The 21922-nt window shown below is 29.7% G+C and overlaps 1 protein-coding gene across 1 annotated transcript; it reads left to right on the forward strand.

Annotated features, from left to right (window-relative positions):
• Positions 1-4292: 4292 nt before the first annotated feature.
• Positions 4293-6099, forward strand: LOC129289603 (uncharacterized). The gene is made up of 3 exons (XM_054926396.1): positions 4293-4600; positions 4836-4912; positions 5069-6099. The coding sequence occupies exons 1-3, from the start codon at positions 4478-4480 to the stop codon at positions 5688-5690; spliced, it is 822 nt and encodes a 273-aa protein (XP_054782371.1). The 5' UTR covers positions 4293-4477; the 3' UTR covers positions 5691-6099.
• The last annotated feature ends 15823 nt before the right edge of the window (positions 6100-21922 follow it).

The raw sequence follows: 21922 nt of genomic DNA on the forward strand, positions 1-21922 counted from the left end.
ACGCATTGAGTCAAGAGCAACAAATCACATTTTGAGGATAATTCATCTCTAAAAAATGTTTGGTCAAAACTTATCAAATAAATCAAATGGTATTGTGTTGTTATTTTAAAATATCAAGTAAATCTATGACTATGGTATTACATAAAGCAATGCTTTTATTTTTTTGGATAATGTCAATTTCATTTGGATAAATTATATTTACTAATTTGTGCTTATGCTCTCCTTTTACAAGGTGATTGAATTTTGACGGTGGTATGAAAGTCTTTGATGAGATGTTATAGCAATAGCTTGCAACCAATAAAGATATAAAAAGTTTCAAAGTTTAGTTTCAGAGGTGATAAATTTATTGCTCTGACTTTTAATTAATCACTCTAATTTTAATTGATTATTTTGTTTGTATTTTTATTTGGAATTTTTTATTGAAAGTTCAAATTCAAAATTTTCTTTGAGCACCAACAAAAGCATCATCACACACACACACACACACACACACACACACACACACACACACACACACACACACACACACACACACACACACACAGAGAGAGAGAGAGAGAGAGAGAGAGAGAGAGAGAGAGAGAGAGAGTATGTATATAAACTAATAATAATATTTGCGTCTTCTAAATATGATAATATATTATTTTTATTTACCTTGAACTAAATTTAAATTTTTAAAATTCAAATTTACTTGTTTAAAAATATTTTTATGAGTTCATAGTCAAATACCAATTCATTTAATGTTGTTAAGTTATTTTGTATATCTATAAAATTTCGAGCTTTGAATATAATAAATATTTAAATATAATTCTTGGCTTTATTTCAATCCCATCACTACATTTCCAGAATATAATCTAAAGAAAAAAATTTCAATACCAACTCCCTTCATGGGTTTGCACAATCCTATCTACATGAATTAGGGGTGTTCATAGGTTCGGTTTAGTTTGGTTTTGGGCAAAAACCGAACCGAACCGAACCATTCGATTTACTGATAATTGAGACCTGATCGGTTTTTATAAAGTTCGGTTTGGTTCGGTTTTATTTTCGGTTTGGTTCGGTTTGGTTAAGGTCTTGATCAAGTTTTAATGCACTTGTTTAATTTTTTTTCCTTTTCTCCATCTTCATAATGGTGCTATGTACTAAAATTAAATTTAATTCTTTTTGACTCCTTTTTTTCATAAATAGAGGTATAAAAATATAATAAAATTTTAATGTGATAACAATAATTAATCATAAAAATTGATATAAGTTTTTAAGATTAAAAGTATTTAATATTATATATTTTCATTAAAATCCTTTGAAAATATTTATCTATATATCTATATTTTAATAAATAATAAAAAACTTATTATACAAAATTCAAAACAAAATGTTTCTTGTAGATAAATTGAATGCCGAGGCTTTTAGGTTGTAAATAATTAAATGATGATCATAGCATGATTATTATAATTACTTAATATTATGGATTTTCATTCACGTATTTTAAAAATGTTTATTTATTACTATAAAAAATTTAAAACAAAATGCTTCTTGTAGATAAATGGTTATATATTTTATAAATAAATAATAGAATTTTTTTAATTAAGTTTGGTTCGGTTTGGTTCGGTTTCTAATACTCAAAACCGAACTTGAACCGAACCAATCGATTTTTATATCATAAAAACCGAAGCAGACCTAATTGTTGTTCGGTTTTGATTAATTTTTATCGGTTTGAATTGGTTTGGATCGGTCCTTTTAGTTTGGATCGATTTTAAACACCCTTAACATGAATTTTAAGTTAACAATCAATCCATTGTAGCAAAAAGGGCAAAAGTGAGGTAACCCAATCTCAATCCTGCTTCCAATCTTACAATATCACATACACCAAAATGCTACGCCAGGATGGGATGGGACCCTCAAGTACAGTGGTCCCCACCCGCCCTCCTATGGGCCACCCTGCTCGTGTGATTCACGATACCCGCCAGATTGGACAGCAGGAAAATGTTGCGTTCCCGGCATGGACAGGGAATGTACATGTAATGTAACCTTGTATAACTTGCCCAGAGAATCGCCTGTCTGACCAAAATACCCTCCGCCGTAGGCATTTTTCGGCGGATGTGTGCCAATGATTTAACGTGAAAGAAAGCTCTTGTAGATTATTCCATCTGATAGATATTTCTGTCGATGTCCCATTTCTAATATGAATATCTTTTCAACACTTAAGAAATTTATCGGCGAAATATTTGAATTTGACGTGCGTAAAAATAACATGTTCTAATTATTATAAAAATTAAAATTTTCTCAGTAGACATCCAACGAATAAGCTTTTCAGTTATTCAGAAATTTAGACTTTCACTTCAAAATAGCATTTTATTTCATGGTTAAAATATTATAACATCCCTTCTATTTTATTAAAATTACACGGACCTTCCTCTTGTATTCAAAACAAACATTTTAATTTAATTTTTAATATATATTCTAAAATATTTATTTCTTAATTGTAATTATGCTAAAAAATTTACAATTACCAATTTGCTCTTATTATCAAATTGGTATTCTTTCTCTCCAAATTTAATGAATTATAAACAATTAATTATTACAATATTTAAATAAATCATTTAGAAATGTTGTTTGGAATTTATAAAATTGCAAGATAAATAAACCTAAGTTATATTAACTAATTCATATCTTATTATATTAAATACTTATTTCATTAATTTTCTTTGTATACATGTATTTGAAATATTAGTTTTGTCAACTTATCTGTTTATTTTGTTAAAAGTTATTAAATAAATATTTTTCATAACTAAAAATAAAATATGAAAAAGTAAAAAAATATAACCATTAATTTTTTGGAATTTTAAATGATTTTTATATAACATTTGTGTTTAAAGAGTGGAATTTTTGTCTAATAAATAAAATCCTTAAAGCATAAGGGATGTTTGTGTTTTGTGATTATTGATTCTATTGAAGGTTTGTATATTTATGTTTTTAAAATAAATGGGAGGTCAATATATTTTATTCTTATTTAATTTTTAATAATACAGTTGTGTGTTTTAATAAAACAAAAACTCTATAAACCTTTACCCAAAAAATTTAGAAACATCTTTTTTCATGAAAGTCACTGTTTCTGGAAAAAATGAAATTTACTGTTAATTTAGTATTAATATGACTTCATTTATATTTCAAGTTTAAGAAAATTATATTTTCAAAAACTAAAGCGAATGAATTGTATGTTTACCTACAAAGCATTCAGACCACTAATAGTGAGATTAGAATCCATACCTCTGTAAAAATATGAGTAGCAGCATCCTTATCAACAAGACTAATTTTTATTTTTCATTGCAAGTTTTTATGTTATGGTCAAAATATCAATATCAAAATAAAATCTATATCAAAACATGCTATTAACAATTTACGAATAAGCTCAGTGATTAAATACTAAAAGTACATTCATTGATATCTTTAATAATTTTCCTTAAAACAATCTGTGAAAGAATCAGAATAATATTAGTAAATTAAAAATGATCAATTTTTATTAAAATTTGGTATAAATAAACATATTTTTTGATACATTGCACCATATTTAAAATGATCCACGTGCACATTATTTAATTATCACTAATGAAGAGTATCACTTGCAATAAATTTGTATTATATATCAAATGCAGATCAAATGTGGAAATTTATATTGGATATTGATGTTCACCTCAATATAAATATACCGTTGAGTAGTTTAACGCTTCCATGTTTGTTACTTAAAAGGAGATGGGGTTCTGAAATGCCACATCACCACTTTTCTCTTTCCTTTAAATGCTTTGCTCGGTTGTATTGTATATAGACTGTATCCTCTTAGCTGTCTTTATGTGATTAACTCCTCCCTCTGTTTTCCCATTCCACGTTAACACTTTGAACATAAAATGATTCAAATTTCATATTCCTCCCCATCCATTACTCGAAAAGATTCACATAAGAGACACGTATTCGAATTATACCAGTCTCTGCTATATATTTTTTTTTATCTTCAAAATCAACAAGAATAGAAAAAAAATCATAATCTTATTAAGAGTGAATTTATCATACTCTTATTAAGAGTGAATTTAGGGGATTAAATTTTTGTTTCATTTAAAATTATTTTAGCTTTTGGACAGCGAGAGTGACGTGGCGTAGCAACAACCATCTTTGGAACCACCTTCTTCGGGCCCCCATTGAGTGCGTAAATAGACGACAAACCTAGGGGCAATATCGTCCTTGTATAACCAAACAGAAACATATAATGAAGCAAGCCCTTGAATGTCGAGTCCCTGAACCGAACCAGACTTCCCCTCTCTTCATTTCTCTCCGAGCAAAGAGACCGAGACCGAGAGAGAGAGAGAGAGAGAGAGCAGAGACGAAGATCTAACCAAACTTGACGAGGTTCCCTATTCTCGATCCATTTCTTCTTCATCTTTTTCCTCAGTGAATAATATCTACATCTACATCTAATATCTTTATCTCCATGAGGATCCGCAAGAACGCCAGCCTTGGTGGTTCAGTGCCGGCCGAGAAGCTTCAGCCTCTCGTGTGCCAGCTGAACCAGTCGCCGTGGGATGTGATCTCCTTCGGCACCGATCTAATTCAGGTTCATCTCTAACTCAATCTCTTGTTTCTTTCAGATCTACCGAGAAGTTTCGTTATCGCCCTCCATCTCCCGGCATTTCATTATTAGGGTTTTTATCCCCTATATTAGGGTTCCTGGTAGCCCCCAAATTCTTCTCGTTTCATCCTGCGTATTGTTTCCAACTCCCAATTAGGTCAATAAGCGTGCCTTACCTCTCACTATTTCTCTTGGGCTTCGTTTTCCGCTGTTTCTGCAGTTCGGATATGGAGAAGAAGATAGCCTCGCGGGAAATGCGAATGGCAGTGCCGGCTATTCCGGTGGAGCTGTTGAGAGGTGAGTAACCCATTCATTGATTCCTCGTTATATCTTCTCCAGCATTATTAGGGTTTGTATCCTTGCTTCGACATTATGAAAGTAATGCGATACAATTCTCCTAAATTTCATCCCTAAACTTGGACTATGGCCTCGAATTGCTTGCATAAAACGCAGCGTCACGTCGCAGATGGACGCGGAACTGAAGTCGCCGCCAAATATACAGAACGTGGTCATCCACGATAATGGCGACATCAGCGAGCAGGCTGGAATTGAGCAGCTGGATCACAAAGCCGTTAAGGAGAACAAGACGACGTCGTGCGTCCAATGCAAGAACAATGAAGATAAGAAGCGTGGGCAACCCTACGAGCACAATAATTCATCTTCGATGAGATCGAAGAGGTCCGTCGCACTCACTGGAGCTCGCCGCACAAGAGCTCAGACCTCGAAGAAGGCTCCGTCGGGGGCTTCGAACCCCTACGAATACTACTATTATTCTGGGTTTGGTCCGCTGTGGAGAACTCGTAGAGGGGACAGAAATGGAGGATTGAATAATAAGAACGAGGTTAAAGCGAAAGGAGGTGAAAGTTCGACGATAACTGAAGCAAATGGCGGTACAATTCGGAGCAGCATTCATTGCTCTTCTTCGCGGATTGATACCGAGGGATTTGATTACGCAGACGACGATGAAGACGAAGTTGAAGAAGACTATGATGAAGTGGAAGAAGAAAATGGGGAGAGCGGGAAGAAGCGAATGAGGAAGCCGGTGAAGGCAAGATCGTTGAAATCGCTGATGTAAGACAGTGAGATCGATCATGTTGTGAATGTATGTATTTCGTAGGGGTTCCCTCCACCTCTGGGCTATTTAGGGTTATCAATGAGAGAGAATCTTTTTTTTTTTTTCCTTCAATTTTTCGGGGTGATATTTGTCTGTGGGTAGGTGAGATTAGCGTTTCCCTGAAACATGACAGAAGGAGGAGGAGGAGGAGTAGGGTGGTTCTATAGCGTGTTACTGATGTCGACTAGAACATCAAAAATGTTTGGATGGAATGAAAAGGGCAAATTCGTAAATTAAGGCTGCCTCGTTCGTTTTACCTTTATCTTAATTATTGTGCACACTGTAATGAAGCTAAGTTGCTCGTGTCTGTCTGAAAGCTCTATCCGCAGACAGAGGAAGTAGTAACATTGAAAGATTTGACTTCTCTTCATTTTTTTCTCTCTTTTTTTTTTATTTTTTATTTTAATTATTAAATTTATTTTTTAATAATTAAAATTTAATATTTTATAAAATTATTATTATAATAAAAAATAAATATAATAATAATTTTATAAAATATCAATTTCAATTATTAAAAAATAAATTCAATAATTTAAATGAAAAGTGAAGAAAAAAAAAAATTGAAGAGAAGTCGGGTCTAATATGGAAGCGCCAGTGTACATAATGTGGGCCACCTTGTCAAGAGCATATCTTGAAAGTTTCTTAATCTTTCATGAGCGGCAACAGCAATTTTGTGCCCGAAAAATTTGGTAATAAAAAATTTATTTAAGCTAATTTTGCTTATACTCCATCCATTTAAATTTATCAGATATTTTAATTAACTTTCACTTTCTAAAAAAAATTTAATATTATTGAAAAAAATAAAAACTACATATCCTTTTTATCTCTCTTCACTATTCCAGGACACTTTTTAAAAAAAATGCTAAAATACTTTATACTTTTAAACTTGATATTTATAAAAAAAATGTCAATAATATGTATATTTATCATGAAACAATTTAAATCTATTACTGCTCACTATTTTGCTAGCAGCCCATTTGACTCATCATTACTATATGTATACATATATGTAATGCATGTGCATGGATATGTCAATCAATGCATAGTTGTCAAAATTTTAAATTGATGTTTTGAGTTTAAAATTTTTATATTTTTAATTTATAAAATTATATAACTCATTTTTAAATTTAAACTAGATACAAGCTTGATTAAATTTATGAGTTTATCTTTAAATTTATTATTTTTATATTTTTAACTTTAAAAATTATATCAACTAATTCATAAACTTAAATTAGATAGAAACTTGTGAAGCTCTTTGATTTTTTTTTTAGTTGAGCAAGTTAAAGTATATATTATAAAAAATTCAGTTTATAAAAATTATAGAACCTAATTCAAAGAAAAAAAACTTAAAAAGAAAAAGTTAATATTAATAAAAAATAAAATAAAAGGTACCAAAAATAAGTTTTCCTATTTTAAAATTTCTACAGTTTGCATGATAATTTATTAATATAGATGTGTTTAATTTAAATAATTTATATTTTAAATATATTTAAATTAAATTATAATCATATTTTATATTTCAATTATTCAGTAATAAATTTTTAATGATTATTTATTGATAGAGGTAAACTCTCACAAGTTTATGATTTGACCTTGTAATTTAAGTTTATATTTTTATCATAAGTTTACTTAAATTCGTGAATTTAACAACCTTGGTCACATGTGTCATGTAGGTGAATACATTTTAAAAAAAAATTACATCTAGGTTTCAATAAAGAAATTTATTACCAAGAGGTCTCATGACATTTATAAAAAAATTTTAAATTTTAAATCATGTGCATTTACAACTTAATTGAGGGCATTGACAATTATGAGCAATAGCCATTTATAACTTATAATAGTGTGTTGTAAGTGATCATCATGTTCAGCTTTTACAAATAAAAATTTCTTTTTTTTGATATGATGGCGTGCTGTATATACTTTTTTTTTTTTGGGGTATTGGACTAGGACAACCAATATATCCTGTTTTATATAATTTTAAGGCACTTTTTGCCACAAAAATGCTGATTGAAGCGGAGGACCGTACGTAGTTTAATTTCAAATATATTCTAACCATTTTTAATTCTCTAACATGATGATCTTTTCATAATCATGTATGCCATGTATATTAAAGAGCGAGATTAGAGATTAGAGAACAATATTGTTATCAATTAGAATGTGAATGTACCTTCACGACATGCGAAATGCTTACGAAGTAAAGGGGAGGAAGAAAATAATAAGTGAGTAATTATATATTCTCTCATTAAAAATTATGAAGTATTTTTAATCGAATCTCACCTCTTAATAAAGTAGTTACCTACTTTTAAACTATAATCCTATCTTTTTATATTTACCCCTATTAAATGCCCAACAATAAATATAAAATTATTTATCAATAAAGGCACTTTTGTAAAAAAGATAACGATTAAACCTTAAAACACTAAAAATGTTTTAAATTTTTAAATATTCAATTTCTCAAAAAATACTTTATTTTTTTAAATGGAGGAAGTATATTCCACAAAAAATATTTTTACTCAATGCGTCACTTTTTACTTTATAAAACTCAGTAAATTTTTCATTTTAGAAAATCCAAATTTGAGTGTCTAAAATATTTTTAGCTGAATTTTCACTCACATCTTCTTTTATTTCTATCTTTTGTCAATTTATTTACACCTACTAAATTTCACTTGAGAGGAATTTGATCACTTATTTATTTGAGTCAATTAAAATCCCGGTTGATAAGTTATTTCTTTTTGTTCCCTTTCTTCTAAATCCACAGATCAAGTATCTGGCCAAACAAAATTCACGGATCAAGTAACCCTGAATTTAGAATATGTTCACTCAATCAGAACTTGGCTTGGAAAGTTGCTAGCTTATTCAATCATGACTAAAAAGAACGCTGCTTGACGTGAATGCCTTAATAAAATGATCTCAACTAATTTATTGAGTTGCCAAAATTACTTCTTCTTCTTTTTATGTTCAATAGGGGAGCAAGTTCTGCCCGATTCATTCACTAGTGTAATTTTTTTAAAAAAATATTAATGAAAAAAATCCATTCCGAATTCAATAATTTTGTAAACAATAAAATAAGTTTTTCCAGGAGATAATAAAACAAGTTAAAACCTATTTCACACTCAGTAAGTATTATAAAGTATTCATATACAATTTTAAGATAAATAGATGATTGTAGATATTTTTCTATATATATAGCATGAACTCTAAAGATGAACCATACCATTTTTTTAGTTTGTAAAAATATATTTTCAGTTTATATTAATTTCATTTCCGTTTTAAATATAAGACATTTAAAAAATTATAATATTTAAGTATATAAAAATTATTTTACTAAATATAATTCTAAAGGCAATTAATATCTTGCTATACCCAACATTTTAATAGGAGTGCATGCATACCAAAATTATTTTCCTCCCACTTGAAAGACTATAAGACTTAAAAAAAAAAACTTAGATTTAGAATGAAGTTAATAATAATAAATATCAATATAAAATAGCTTAGGTTAGAAGAAAAATGAAAAAGTATAACGTTAAATTATATTATATATTGTGAGCATGTGCTTTGTGTTTTTCTTTTAATTTTTTGGTCGATAGGTACTTTGAGTCAAGTCTATAATAAATATTATGTTATTTATATCTTATAAATAAAGCAATTTTTTTATAAATTGAATATTATATTATATATATGATGAATTGAATATGATTATGTGGTGCCAACAAAAATCTTTTAAAAGTTTATAAGTATATAAAATAAATATCAGTATAAAATATAAGCTGAGTTTTATTTCTTTAACGAGAATTATATATATATATATTGATGAAAGATTACATACTATAAGGGATTGAGTTTGAGCATCCCATTTCTTGCAAGATCCTATAAAAATAACCTTTGATTAAGTTATGTTAAATGAGGATAATTAAGTAATTTAACATGATGTATGGTCATAGGGTTCTAACGAATGTTTTGAATTGTGGTTTCAGCTCAAAAATTGGGTGTAGAGTAGAGTTAGGGCACCCAGACCTTAAGAAGAGAGAAAAGTAAGGGAAAGCACCTTCGTGCCGCATGCTACGATGCATAAGCCACCAAAAGTAAAGAGGAGCTCTCTGTAGCACATGACGCAACACATGTGGCATGCATTGTGACACATGGTCATGTTTCTATCAAAATAAGGGTGAGAATTAGACTAAAAATAGGAAAGAAACAAGAGAGGAAACGAGGAGCATGTGAAGAGTTCTACGAGGGCTTGCTATTTGGACAATTTGGAGCAATTCAGAGCTTAACAGCACCTAAGGTAAGTCTTTAAAACTTCTTCCTCCCATCCTTTTACATTTTTTTTTGAAGTTTTGAGTTAAGGTTTGAGTTGAAGAGGTGATTTTCGATCAATAAGGCTATGAGTTTGAACTCATTGACTTAAATAGAGTTAATGAGAGTTGTTTAGATTATTTAAACTTAGCAATAATGGCTTTATAAGTATTTGGTTGGTAAAGGTCATTAATGGCCAAAAATAGCCATAAATGATGTTGTTTGGAGGAGTTAAATGCCATTAATGATAGTGTAAAATCATAATGAAGCCATTGTAAGCTAAGGAGAGCTAATGAGCCTGATGGATATGCCTATATGTGAGGAATTAGAGTTTTAGGAGTCTTAGAAGTGTTGAATATGGTATGGAAAATTATCCTAATGAGGATATTAATAATAGTTGATGTGATTGATTATAAATTAATCACAAGTTGGCACCATTCAAACTTTAAAGAAGCTTTAAAAGAAATTGTATTAAGAGATAAACATTTAACGTCTCAAAAGTTTGAGGTTACTAAGGAAAAATTTTGTTTATGCACTTGCTTATGAATTGATTATATGTTAAAATGAAATGTTTGAAGAACTAATTGATGTTTGTAATCTCATTTTGATGCTAGTTGTGATAGTGGCAAAGAATGTGATAGGTCTTGTCAATGAAAATAAATGTGTGTGGATGTTTGGCTATATGATTGTTATTGTTGAATAAGAGTGTGAATATGTATAAATGAGCCTATAAAAAGGGACATTGTGAATTGAGATATGTAACATCCTCCTCCTTCCAACCATAATCAACTCTAAATCTCAAGGAATAAAGAAATTGGATTAAGATAATTAACATAATACTAAATTATCAATGGGTGAAACAGTTGGGATGTCAAGTTTACAAAACTAAAACCATTTCCAAAGTCTTCTTAATAGATAAATCAGAGTTCACATGGGATCATTTCAAACATGAGTGCATTTGCTAAAGAATGTGTAAACAAGATAATTTTTTAAAATTTTATGGTGTGCGTCGTGGCTTATTAAACATACATCATGGGGTGTTCGCCTCTATGTCATGTGTCACGGCTTGTGGTACCTTGTGCCGCGGCACAATTGCATAATTTTTGACAATATATTCTGTTGTCAATTTGACAATTTTTAGGACAACTTTCGACGTGCCTCAATTCTTCATTCGACTTCCTATTGATGCGAACTAGATGTTTACGGAAAGCTCTTTTTGAGATCTAACTAATGGCTTTGTTTCATAAGTAAATTATTACTCAATCAAAATTTGGACACTTTTTTTAAAACTTGTACTTTTTCAACAATTTTTGCAAAACCAAGTGTCCAATCAATTTACCAAAAGTCAATAGTTATTGACACTAATTTGACCACATGCAAACATCAAACTAACTCATGCCATGCATCAAATCACATTAAACACTAATAGATTGTATTTTCACTACTCAACCCCTTACTTTAAAAAATGTACAAGGGGAAGTTTAAGTACATTTTATCAAGTAATCCATAATCAACATATAATATACTCAACTCTCACTTGTATGAGTATTTTGACCCTATCACAAATATAAGATTTTTAAGCTCACTCCCTAGGGCTCAAAATACACTTACAATTTATAAAACACATAATGCAAGTAAGGATTAAATAAAATATCCCTAGTTGGCAATTGAAATTGTCAAATACACATAATGGCTCCAAAAATAAGAGGCACATTAAAAAGGATCACAGTCTTAAGCCTCCGAGTGCTTTCCTCTTTTCGATTATTTTAAGCTATTCTCTATAATATTAAAGATAGTGGGATGAGTACAACCACTCAATAACTAAAGTCCAATTAATTCATACTAATTCATGTCAATTAGCTTTAAATACAAATGGTAATAAAATCAATTCTTCAAACCATGTAAAGCATTGAAGAGTGCAATTTCACATTTTCGAGCATAATAACATATATTGAGGAAATAATGCTTTTACCAATTTTCATTTCAAAGAGAGTTTGTCACATGATTCATTGACATATACTCGAAACTGATCAAGACTTAACTCATGATTATCATAGTTAGGGTCACAATATGGACAACCATGTGCCCTTGCTTACTATATGTATGATCACACTTTTTTTATATCCTCCTTATTCCTTTAACATAAAATTATGGGCTATAATACAATGTGATAGTCTATAATTCATGACTTCCCTAGCCTAAATACTTCTGAAGAGATTACTCGACCAAGGCTCACCCAACTCACTTATGGAACATGATTTTCCCTATTTTCTCCTACTATGAGGTGTCATACTCTCTAAACTAGCTTCTTCGTTAAACCAATGGGATAGTCTCTTATTGAACAAGTGAGACAATACGAATATAATCAATTCAGGCAAGCCATCACTCAGATATGAGTCTTACCATGTGGATTTTATTTTCTACTCCTCTTCCTAGGTGAACTCCTGCCACTTAGATCATGCAATGCATATTCATGCAAAATTCATATTTAACATAATTCATAGCACTCCACATGACTAATTTCATTAAACTCTACCATTTTATAAATAATTGAACTCCTTAAATACATTTTAATTAAACTCTAAATTTCAAAATTATTGTACCTCCCAAATTCATAATCGTTGAATTCCATAGATTTTCAAAATCATTGAATTCCTAGCAACTCAAATCATTGAACTTCCAATTATGCAAATCATTGTGCTCCAAGTTTTCATAATTGTTGTACCTTACTCATTAGAAATCATTGGACTATATTAAATTACCACTTCAATAATGGGCTTTTCAAACAAAACAAGCCACATTTACATTTTAAAAAATTTTACAGAATTCAATCGTCAAATATTATTTAACAAACTAATTAACATACAAAAATATATGACATAATTCCCCCAATTACCTCAAACCTTTAAGAGGTCAAAGGTTCTACCCCTCAAATACTCACTCTTAAGGCTTTCAAGAAGCTAGAATGGTGCAATAATAGTCATTCTACAAGCATTTACAATGCAATTCATTAATATCTATATTTGAGTTAATTTTCACTAATAACTCAATATTTTTTAATATTTAAGATTTATTCTTGACTCATGTAAAAATACTCATAAGATTTCTTAGCTTCCTTTAACTCTTATTAATATCATAGAGCTCTTTAATGGTCATTAATGAGGTCATATTATTCCCAACCACCAAATTTATGAGGATTTTCGAATACTAAATGCTCCTAAATCATCAATCTTCATATAATCATTAATACCAAGTTTTTTTAGCTCAAACTACTCTCATTAATTCTATTTAAGTTAATGGATTTAGACCTATAGTCTTTATGGACTAAAAATTATCATTATCAATCAAACTCTAACTTCTACCATTAAGAAAATGGAAAAAGAGAGAAAGATTTAAGTGTAGGAAGCTTACTTTTAATATTTAAGAAATCTAAAATACTTCCAATACTCAAATTTCCTATGCCCTAACTTTGCTCTTTCACCTTTCTCTTGACTTCCTTTGCTTTTACTTTATTTTTTGTTTCATTTTGTGACTTATGACAGCAAAAAAGTGACCATGCATTGCAACGAATGCACAATGTATTGCAGCATATGGCACAAAGAGCCTTTCCCCAGGCATGTTGTCACACATGCGCCACGACGGCTTATCCACTAGTCGTGATGCGTGGCACAAAATCTTCCTCTTTAGAATTTTTTCCTCTTTCATTTCTTGGTTAACCGATTCTCCTTCGGACCCACATTTAGGGTTAAAATTGAGACCAAACATGCCTATTAAGCCTCTCTAACTATACACCTCACTAACACACTTATTTAATCTAATCGGGCTCAATTAATCTAGTTTTAAAAAATCAAAGATGTTACAAGATATATGTAGAATATGATTTTGATTGTGAAAAGAGATGACAAGGTTGTTGAGAAATTACATACCTTGACTATATGCTTGAGATCTGTAAGCAAATAATATGTAGGCATTAGGCATGTTATTTGTTAAGCATATGATATAGGGAGAGGAGAGCATGTGTCCTTCTTGTTCTTTAAGGGACTATCTTACTTATTTATCAAGGGATTCGAACTTAACTAGTCTTTACTAGTACATGAGGAGGCTAACTTAGGAGCATGACACCTCTTGGCTATTATTTTGAGGGAAATCGTGATGCATAAATGAGTGTAGCAGTTTTGGCTAGACAACTCCTCATATGTAAAAGACTTAAGTAGTTCGGTTTCATAAACAAAGCCCACTGAATAGTCACCAGTTTCATGTTAGATGTATTAAGAGAGTATAAGGATGTTATTAATTATACATATCATGTTTTTGGCCACATGGTATTTTGTGGTCCTGCATTTTATATTAAGGGAATATGATTGTTAGTGTTATGACCCTATCATTTCATCATCATCATCATGTCACATGATTGTATGTATTGTGACTATGATTGATATAATGGGTATGATCATGATAACTATATATGTGAATATGTAATAATATGTTAATGCCACTTGCATCACAATAATTGGTTGACTTGCATTTATATAAGCTAGATTAACTTTAATTATTGAATGATTGTACTTACCCCACTATCTTCAATATTACAAGACCTAACTTGAGTCAAGACTGAGGGAAAGATCTATTAAAATTTTAATTGTAGGCCTCTTGTAGATTTAATTATGTGTATTTTGTTGATAATTTTCCAATTAGGTTATCACATGATTTTTAACTACTTGCACTAAATGTAGAGTTGATTTATATGTGTATTTTACTCCCTGAGTTGTGTATGACATGTTTGCAAAATTATTCTAGAGCAAGTAAAGAAATGTATAAATGTAAGAATATTATGAATTATGTGTTGATTTATGAGAATTAAACACCCTCTTTTATTTTTGTGATCAAGAGGTTGAGCATTGAAATTATGCTTTATGTGTTGTTGAGTTGTTGTGGTGTGTTACACAATATATTGAGTATGATCTAAGGGCTCTTATGAGCTTTTGGCACTTGGATATGAAATTAGATATTCTTATTGTGTTTTGACTGTAAAAAGAAGTAAGTTTACAATTAGGTGTCTAATTTTTTAACGAGAAATAATATGTGAGTAAGACCTATGTTATTAGCTAGTATTTTGAAAGAACTTTCTATAGACACTTAGGTCATCAAAAGAGAATGTTAGATGAAGAAATGAGGCACTTGGAAGTCTACCTTAGGTGTTGTCATTTAACATCATCTATGCTATCATGATGCATGATGTAGAGGAAGATGTGTCACAATGCACCTTTGTTTTTCTGCATTGTTTTACTATTTTTTTGACTTAAATGCAAATGCTTTGACTCAATTTGGTATTACATGCTTCCATAAACATGTTTTTCTTTGATACATTCACTAAATTACTTTAAAGCATTTTATGAATTTGAAAACTTAAGATCCTATTTATATAAATTTTATAAATTTGATAATTTATTTAGGTTAGTCTCATGATTTCCTTGGTTTTAGAGGTTGTGGTGGATTAGTAAGGGTGATATTACATTTATGATTCTCAAAAGCCTTGAACAAGAAACAGGAAGGGACAAGAAATAATGAAAAATAGAAGGCATATTTTATTTATTATTTTCAAAAATGAGGGAATTTCATTAAAAGACTATGAATGTGATGTATTTACAAATTAAGTAAAAATAATTATGAAAACTCACCGTAAAAATTTAGGACCAAAGTGAAATTAATATTGATAGCAAAAAGACCACTTTACTCCTCATATTACTTGTTACATCTAGTAATTTTACAAGATGTTGTTTATTCCGTAACTTTAATTTCCAGTTTTTTTATATTACTTGTCAAGTTACTCTGTATATATCAACTAAATTACTTATCAGATGAGCAATATTACTTGTTAATTCAATGTCTCGTTAGTTATTAAGTCTATTGTGTCATTTATTCAACATCTTTTTTTTTTTAACTACAAAGAGGTAAGCCAATGCTTGAAAACATTTTAAAAACTTAGCTAACGCCAAGCAGAGGAGACAATCTCCACACAAAACTTTGGACACGAGCACAGCATTTGAAACTCTCTACCTAATAAATAGGCATGCCTCGCAATACTATCTACACCTCTGATTGACTCCTTATAAGTGTGACTAATAAAAATGTTCCAATCTTGATAGACAAGGGCTTGGATCTCATTATTAAAATTCTAAGAGGATGACATAGACCGTACTCCTTTAAAGTAAGGCTTACAACTTCTAAAGAATCAGAAAAGACTTGTACATATTAGATACCTTCCTGATGGCATATCTTAAGTCCTATTTTGAGTACTATAAGTTCAACTTCTAAAACCAATGTCAAGCCAATCCTATGTTGAAAACCTAGTATCCACTTGCCTTGAGTGTTGCAACAAACTCCTTTGCAAGTAGCATAACCCATTTGGTCGATCGAGGCATCTGCGTCCAAGCATACAAAACCCTGTAGAAGAGGGTACCATCTATCATTTGTAGCTATTGAAAATTGAAACACCTCATGTTTGTACTTATCACCATTAGTCTCTTTCTTAAGATGAAATAAATACTGTCGGTACACTTCTTGAGGTTTGATTTAATAATCTTCAAATAATCTACTATACCAAGCTTTCTAGACTAGCCAGTAGACAATCCTAAAGGTCCTAATCTATGGCTATTATTTGAGTTTGGTTTGTCTTGAATAATTTTTGGAATTCCAACAGACCCATTCCTATAAATCAGAAGAGAAAAATACAGACAATCAATGCTAGAAATCTCTCCCACACAAATTTGGCAAACTCATAATCTCGAATTATATGTATGATACTCTTCTCACTATGATATTCAAAAGGGCAATTTGAATCATTGATAAGATCCCTCTTAGCACGGAGTGAATTAGTCAAAACTCTCTCTTGAACAACTTGCCACAAGAAGCATTTGATTTTTTTTAGGAAGAGACCATTTCTACAGCTTAGTCCATAAAGGTTCATTCAATCTATTTGATTGATTCTGCACAAAGTTATATGCATTTTAACACTAAATTGACCATCAGGATTGCTTCCAGCAAAAAGTATCCATCTTAACACCATCAAAAGGTTTATGTCATGACCCAATTAGAGGCCTAATCTATAAAAGCCCAAGACGAAATAATCGAGAACGGTTATGAGGGGACCACAGGAAATCAAGGTTGGCGCAAAAGCACATAGATGAGGCATGCCACCTAGAAGCTAAGAGAGGAGTGATTGAATATATTCTGTCATAACAGAATAGTAGGTGTGCTGATTGTGAAATTGTCTTTCTTTCTTTTGCTTCCTTTTATGGACCCTTCATGTTTTATTTTCTTCCCCTTTCTATCTTGCTCTGATTCTCATATTTCTGTGGTTTTTGTTATGCTATACTGCTGATATGCACTTTATGTTTCTTTGTATACCTTCATCTTAAACAACTTGAGTTTTTTATTAGGAATATTATATCTAGATTTTCATATCCATTGCCTATTGTGAACTTTTATATTTTAGAGCATAGTAGTTTAACTTGGATGATTTTATTCATCACCCATGTAGGTAAGACATGTCTCTAGGCATGTGCATTCTAGTGCCCAAAAGGCCGAACAAATTAATTAACACTACTAGCAAGATTAATCCAAAAATTAACTCTATCAGCATAGCGTAATAGTGGTTAATCTAGACTTAACCATCATTCTACCTAGAATTTAGTATTCATACCACTAAAAATTTTCTTCCTTACCCTTTTTTAAAAATCATCCCAAACTGTAGCAATCACCTTCCATGTAGCTAATGAATTGCATTTCCTGTGAACAAAAGGGTACTCATTTTCACCACAGCCATGTTTCATTTTCAGGACTTTAACCCATAATGTCGTTTTGTTTGTAAGTAGACCCTAACAAATTTTCATTATGAAAGCCAAATTTTGTACTTGTAGGTCTTTGATACCTAAACCTCCTGTCACTTTAGATGTTTTTATGTCTTCCCAAGAAATAAGATGGATTTTCCTTTGGCTAGTTTCATGATTCCACAAAAAACATCTACTATTCTTTTCAACTTCAAGAAGAACACCTATAGAAATTAGCAATGTTTGCATTAAGTAATCTAAATAACCTATGATTCATTCTAGACTGACTTTCCTGCCCTACTAAATAAGGTTCATTCTAGATTGTCTTCTTAGAAGAAAAACTTTCTTAGATTGGCTGGTCAATCTGTTTTGATTAAAGCTGTCTTATTTGCCATGCCTAACATCTAACTTGTACTAACAGGTTATTTAAATTGTTAAATAATGTTTGATTTGTTAGGCGCATAATATTATTTGTTATTTCCATATCATTGTTAAATGAGTCCATTATATATCTTGTTCAATTAACTAAAAAAAAGGATATTTTGATTATTTTGATTTAAAATTTAATTTTAATTCACATCTAAAATCTTTCAGTGATATTTCATATTATTGTAAGCATGATTAGTGAAAAAGTCATTTTGGTGGTCTTGTAACAGAATTTTTCCGTAGTTTTTTTGTTACTTTTTTAATTAAAAAAATAAAATTGCAATGTATCTCCTTGACCAAACACAATTAAAAAAAAAAAACCTCTAAAAGTCACTGCAAACTGGCACACTAGAGGGCTAAACTAAAATTAAAATTTTGTCAAGGAAAAAAAACAAAATTAACCCTCTTTAATTTTTTGTTTAAAAAACCTAATTCAATTTCACATAAAACACGACAATTGTTTATTTTTCCTTATATCAATTATTTATTTTCCTTACAATAATTATTCATTTTTCCTACATGACTTGTTTATATATGCACCTAACTTCACTTGTTTTTATTTGTAGAAATGTTATATTGTTAATGACACTTGCAAATTTTACCTGCATCAATTATTTATTTTTTATATGAGTTGTTTATATGCTTAATTTCACTTGTTTTTATTCATAGTAATATTATGCTATTGATGAAAGCTATAAATTCCTTTCACGTTAATTGTTCATTTGTCATATATCAATTACTCATTTTCTATAAACAAGTTGTTCATGCATCTAGTTTAATTTGTTTATATTCATAGTAGTATTATCTTATTCATGAAAGTTGTAAATTTTTCCTATATTAGTTGTTTATTTTCTATACAAACATTGTTCAAGTTCCTCACATAAGTTGCTTCTTAGTGATAGAAGGAAATAGGGTTATTTATGTCATTTCTCTTAAAAATTTAATTTTAATTTAGCTCAAATGGGACTCACAAAGACTGATGCTTGAGTATTTTATGGAATTGACTTTAAATAAATTTAGTTAGGGAGGCAGTGTTTTGTGAGGTTAAGAAATAAATTTAAAGAAAAAACTACCTCAAGGTCCCACATAAGAAAATTTATTATCAAGAGATCTCATAAAATTCACAAACTACTTCTAAATCTCAAATTTTGCACATTTACAATTTGACTTGAGGCATTAACAATTGGATAATAGTCATTTATAATGTATTATTACAAGTCATCATTTTCCTTTATAAGTAAAATAATTAAATTTTAAAACATTTCCTGTGTGCTTTGAAGGAGCAAAAAAAAAAAAAAAAAAGGGAAAGAGGATGACTGTATTCGAAGTGAAACATTGAAAAATGGCAAGGCCGTTTGACTAATTAAATGTAACTAATGGGGAAATGCTAATCCACGTCAAGAAAATAAATAAATGTTTTTTCAGATTCAGAATAAATCAGATGTATTTGTCATAATTTTTTTTTCCATCAGTACCAGTAATTATCATTTTCATAATTGATTTTCACATTCGTTGATATTCATCTTCATATTCATGTATTTGTCATAATCTGTTTTCCCAAATTCAAGCAGTATTTGTCATGATGATTTTTCATAAATGACATTCACGTTCATTGATACTCATGTCCATTCATATTCAAATTGATATTTCATGTTCAAGTCAGATGATGAACGCAAATTGTTACACACAAGTGTGGCAATATGCAATGTGTTAGTGTGTAAAGGTTGATCTTATAAAGAATCAAATAAAATAATAATTAGATAGTAAAGTTTGTATTTTTTTTATGTTAATCAAAACTAATAGGAATTTATTGATTAACAAAAATTAAATTTACATTTAGTAAAATACATTGAAATTCTTAATCCAATAATCACTTAAGTAAAAAGTAATTTAGAGTCATTAATCTCCTACTAACTTCATAGATTCCATTTTAACCAATTATTAATTTCAATAGTAATTTTGTTAATCAAAACTTTTAGTAGTTACAAATGTTTTTCGATCCACTAATAACCCTTTCTCTATTATGAAAATATAGAGGGAAAAAGAAAGAAAAAAAAGAGAATAGCAAGGCAAGAAGAATTGAGAGAGAAAACAAAGGAGTATATTTTATTTACCCAACTACTCAATGCTTTATATATAATCTCTATTTATAGGCCTTTACCTATTAATGTTTAACTTTAATGTTACAAATGAATAAAGAAAGACACAATAGCATAGTATGTAATCTTGAGAAACTCTTTCCAAATCATTCATTGAGAGGTTATAGGAGATAAAGAATCCTCAATATCAGGAGTTATGGACATCCACTTATATAATCATATAATATTTACAATAGAATTAATTATATTATGTCTAACACAATTATCTAAGAGACAATTTAAATCAATAATAATGTATAATGATTATATGGGGCACTTATATGTATGTTTATTCTAATTACACATTAGATAAAAATATAATTTCATGTTATTCAATTCAATAGTTCAAATGAGATTTTCTTTTATTAAAGAAAAATTACACACTCAAAATCACATTTAATAGTGCTCATTCATCAAACAGACATTCAAGTATAAGATTGAACGACTAAAATTAACATTAAATTTAACTAATAGGTAAAAAAAAATTTAATTAATAAGTTCATAACTCCTTTAGGTTTAAAGAGAATCAGTCACACATAACTTTGTAAATGGCAAAAATTAACAAACAATATATCAAAATGAAGAAGAAAATGGAAAAAAAAAGAAAAAGCTTAATCGGAGTGCTTTGGATGAAATTGACTAAGCTTTTGTGAAACTTAAGCTTTTCCATCTCATCCATAACTTCTTCCTTCTCCCCTGAATGTTCTTGAGCTACTGGAGTGGAAGAATCACAAATTAAAGAATGACAATTATGTTATTGTCGCTAGCTATTTCACTCTAGCATGTTGCAAGGACGTTGTGGCATAAATTTCAACTTTGTTTTCTTTTCAATCTTGACTTACATACAACATTTTGACACTTGATTTGAACCACCTTATACACAAAATAACTTCATTAATGCAATTTTAACTTAAGTGATCAATTCATTTTAGTGAGATGTTATCAATTCCCCTTTTCTTATTTTCAAAACTATTTTTCCTATCTTTTTTCTCAAATGTTAGTCTCATTTTTTTTTTCAAAATTACTTAAAAGACTTCAAGTTGAATATAATCCAAAACTCTCTAATGCCATAAAATATTTGAAGCCATCATCATCAGACTAATGAATATGCAAATAAAATATTTTGTATGTTCAATAATGTGTAGACAGTAACAAATCCAGGAATACATACATGAGGGGCCAAAATTGAAAATCACCTAAAATATGGGGTCTACAGCTAATTTTTTTTTCATTTTTTACAAACAAATTATTATTATTATTTTTTCAAAGCGGGTTACTAGATGCGATCATTTTTTTCAATGTGCAGAAGTCACTTAATATGCCTTAATAAGAAATAAAATCACGCTTCATATGTAGATATTATGTTTAAATGGAATCTTGATAACTAATTTATACTACTTGCTCCTCTGGTCCCTCGTGCCTTGTATAAGGTATTTCTAACATTTTTCTTGTAAATTTTAAAAAATGTTTTTAGATTGCTTTACTGTCGTGATAAAAAAATTTC

Source organism: Prosopis cineraria, unplaced genomic scaffold, assembly GCF_029017545.1.
Source record: "Prosopis cineraria cultivar Desert tree isolate PC_DT_omini unplaced genomic scaffold, ASM2901754v1 PC12, whole genome shotgun sequence".
NCBI classification, from domain to species: domain Eukaryota; kingdom Viridiplantae; phylum Streptophyta; class Magnoliopsida; order Fabales; family Fabaceae; genus Prosopis; species Prosopis cineraria.

Bases quoted from the DNA above. Each gene is read 5' to 3' on its own strand.
- LOC129289603 (XM_054926396.1), top strand. From the start codon at position 4,478: ATGAGGATCCGCAAGAACGCCAGCCTTGGTGGTTCAGTGCCGGCCGAG. The intron at 4,601-4,835 runs GTTCATCTCTAA...CTGTTTCTGCAG, and splicing joins TCGGCACCGATCTAATTCAG to TTCGGATATGGAGAAGAAGA. The intron at 4,913-5,068 runs GTGAGTAACCCA...CATAAAACGCAG, and splicing joins TCCGGTGGAGCTGTTGAGAG to CGTCACGTCGCAGATGGACG.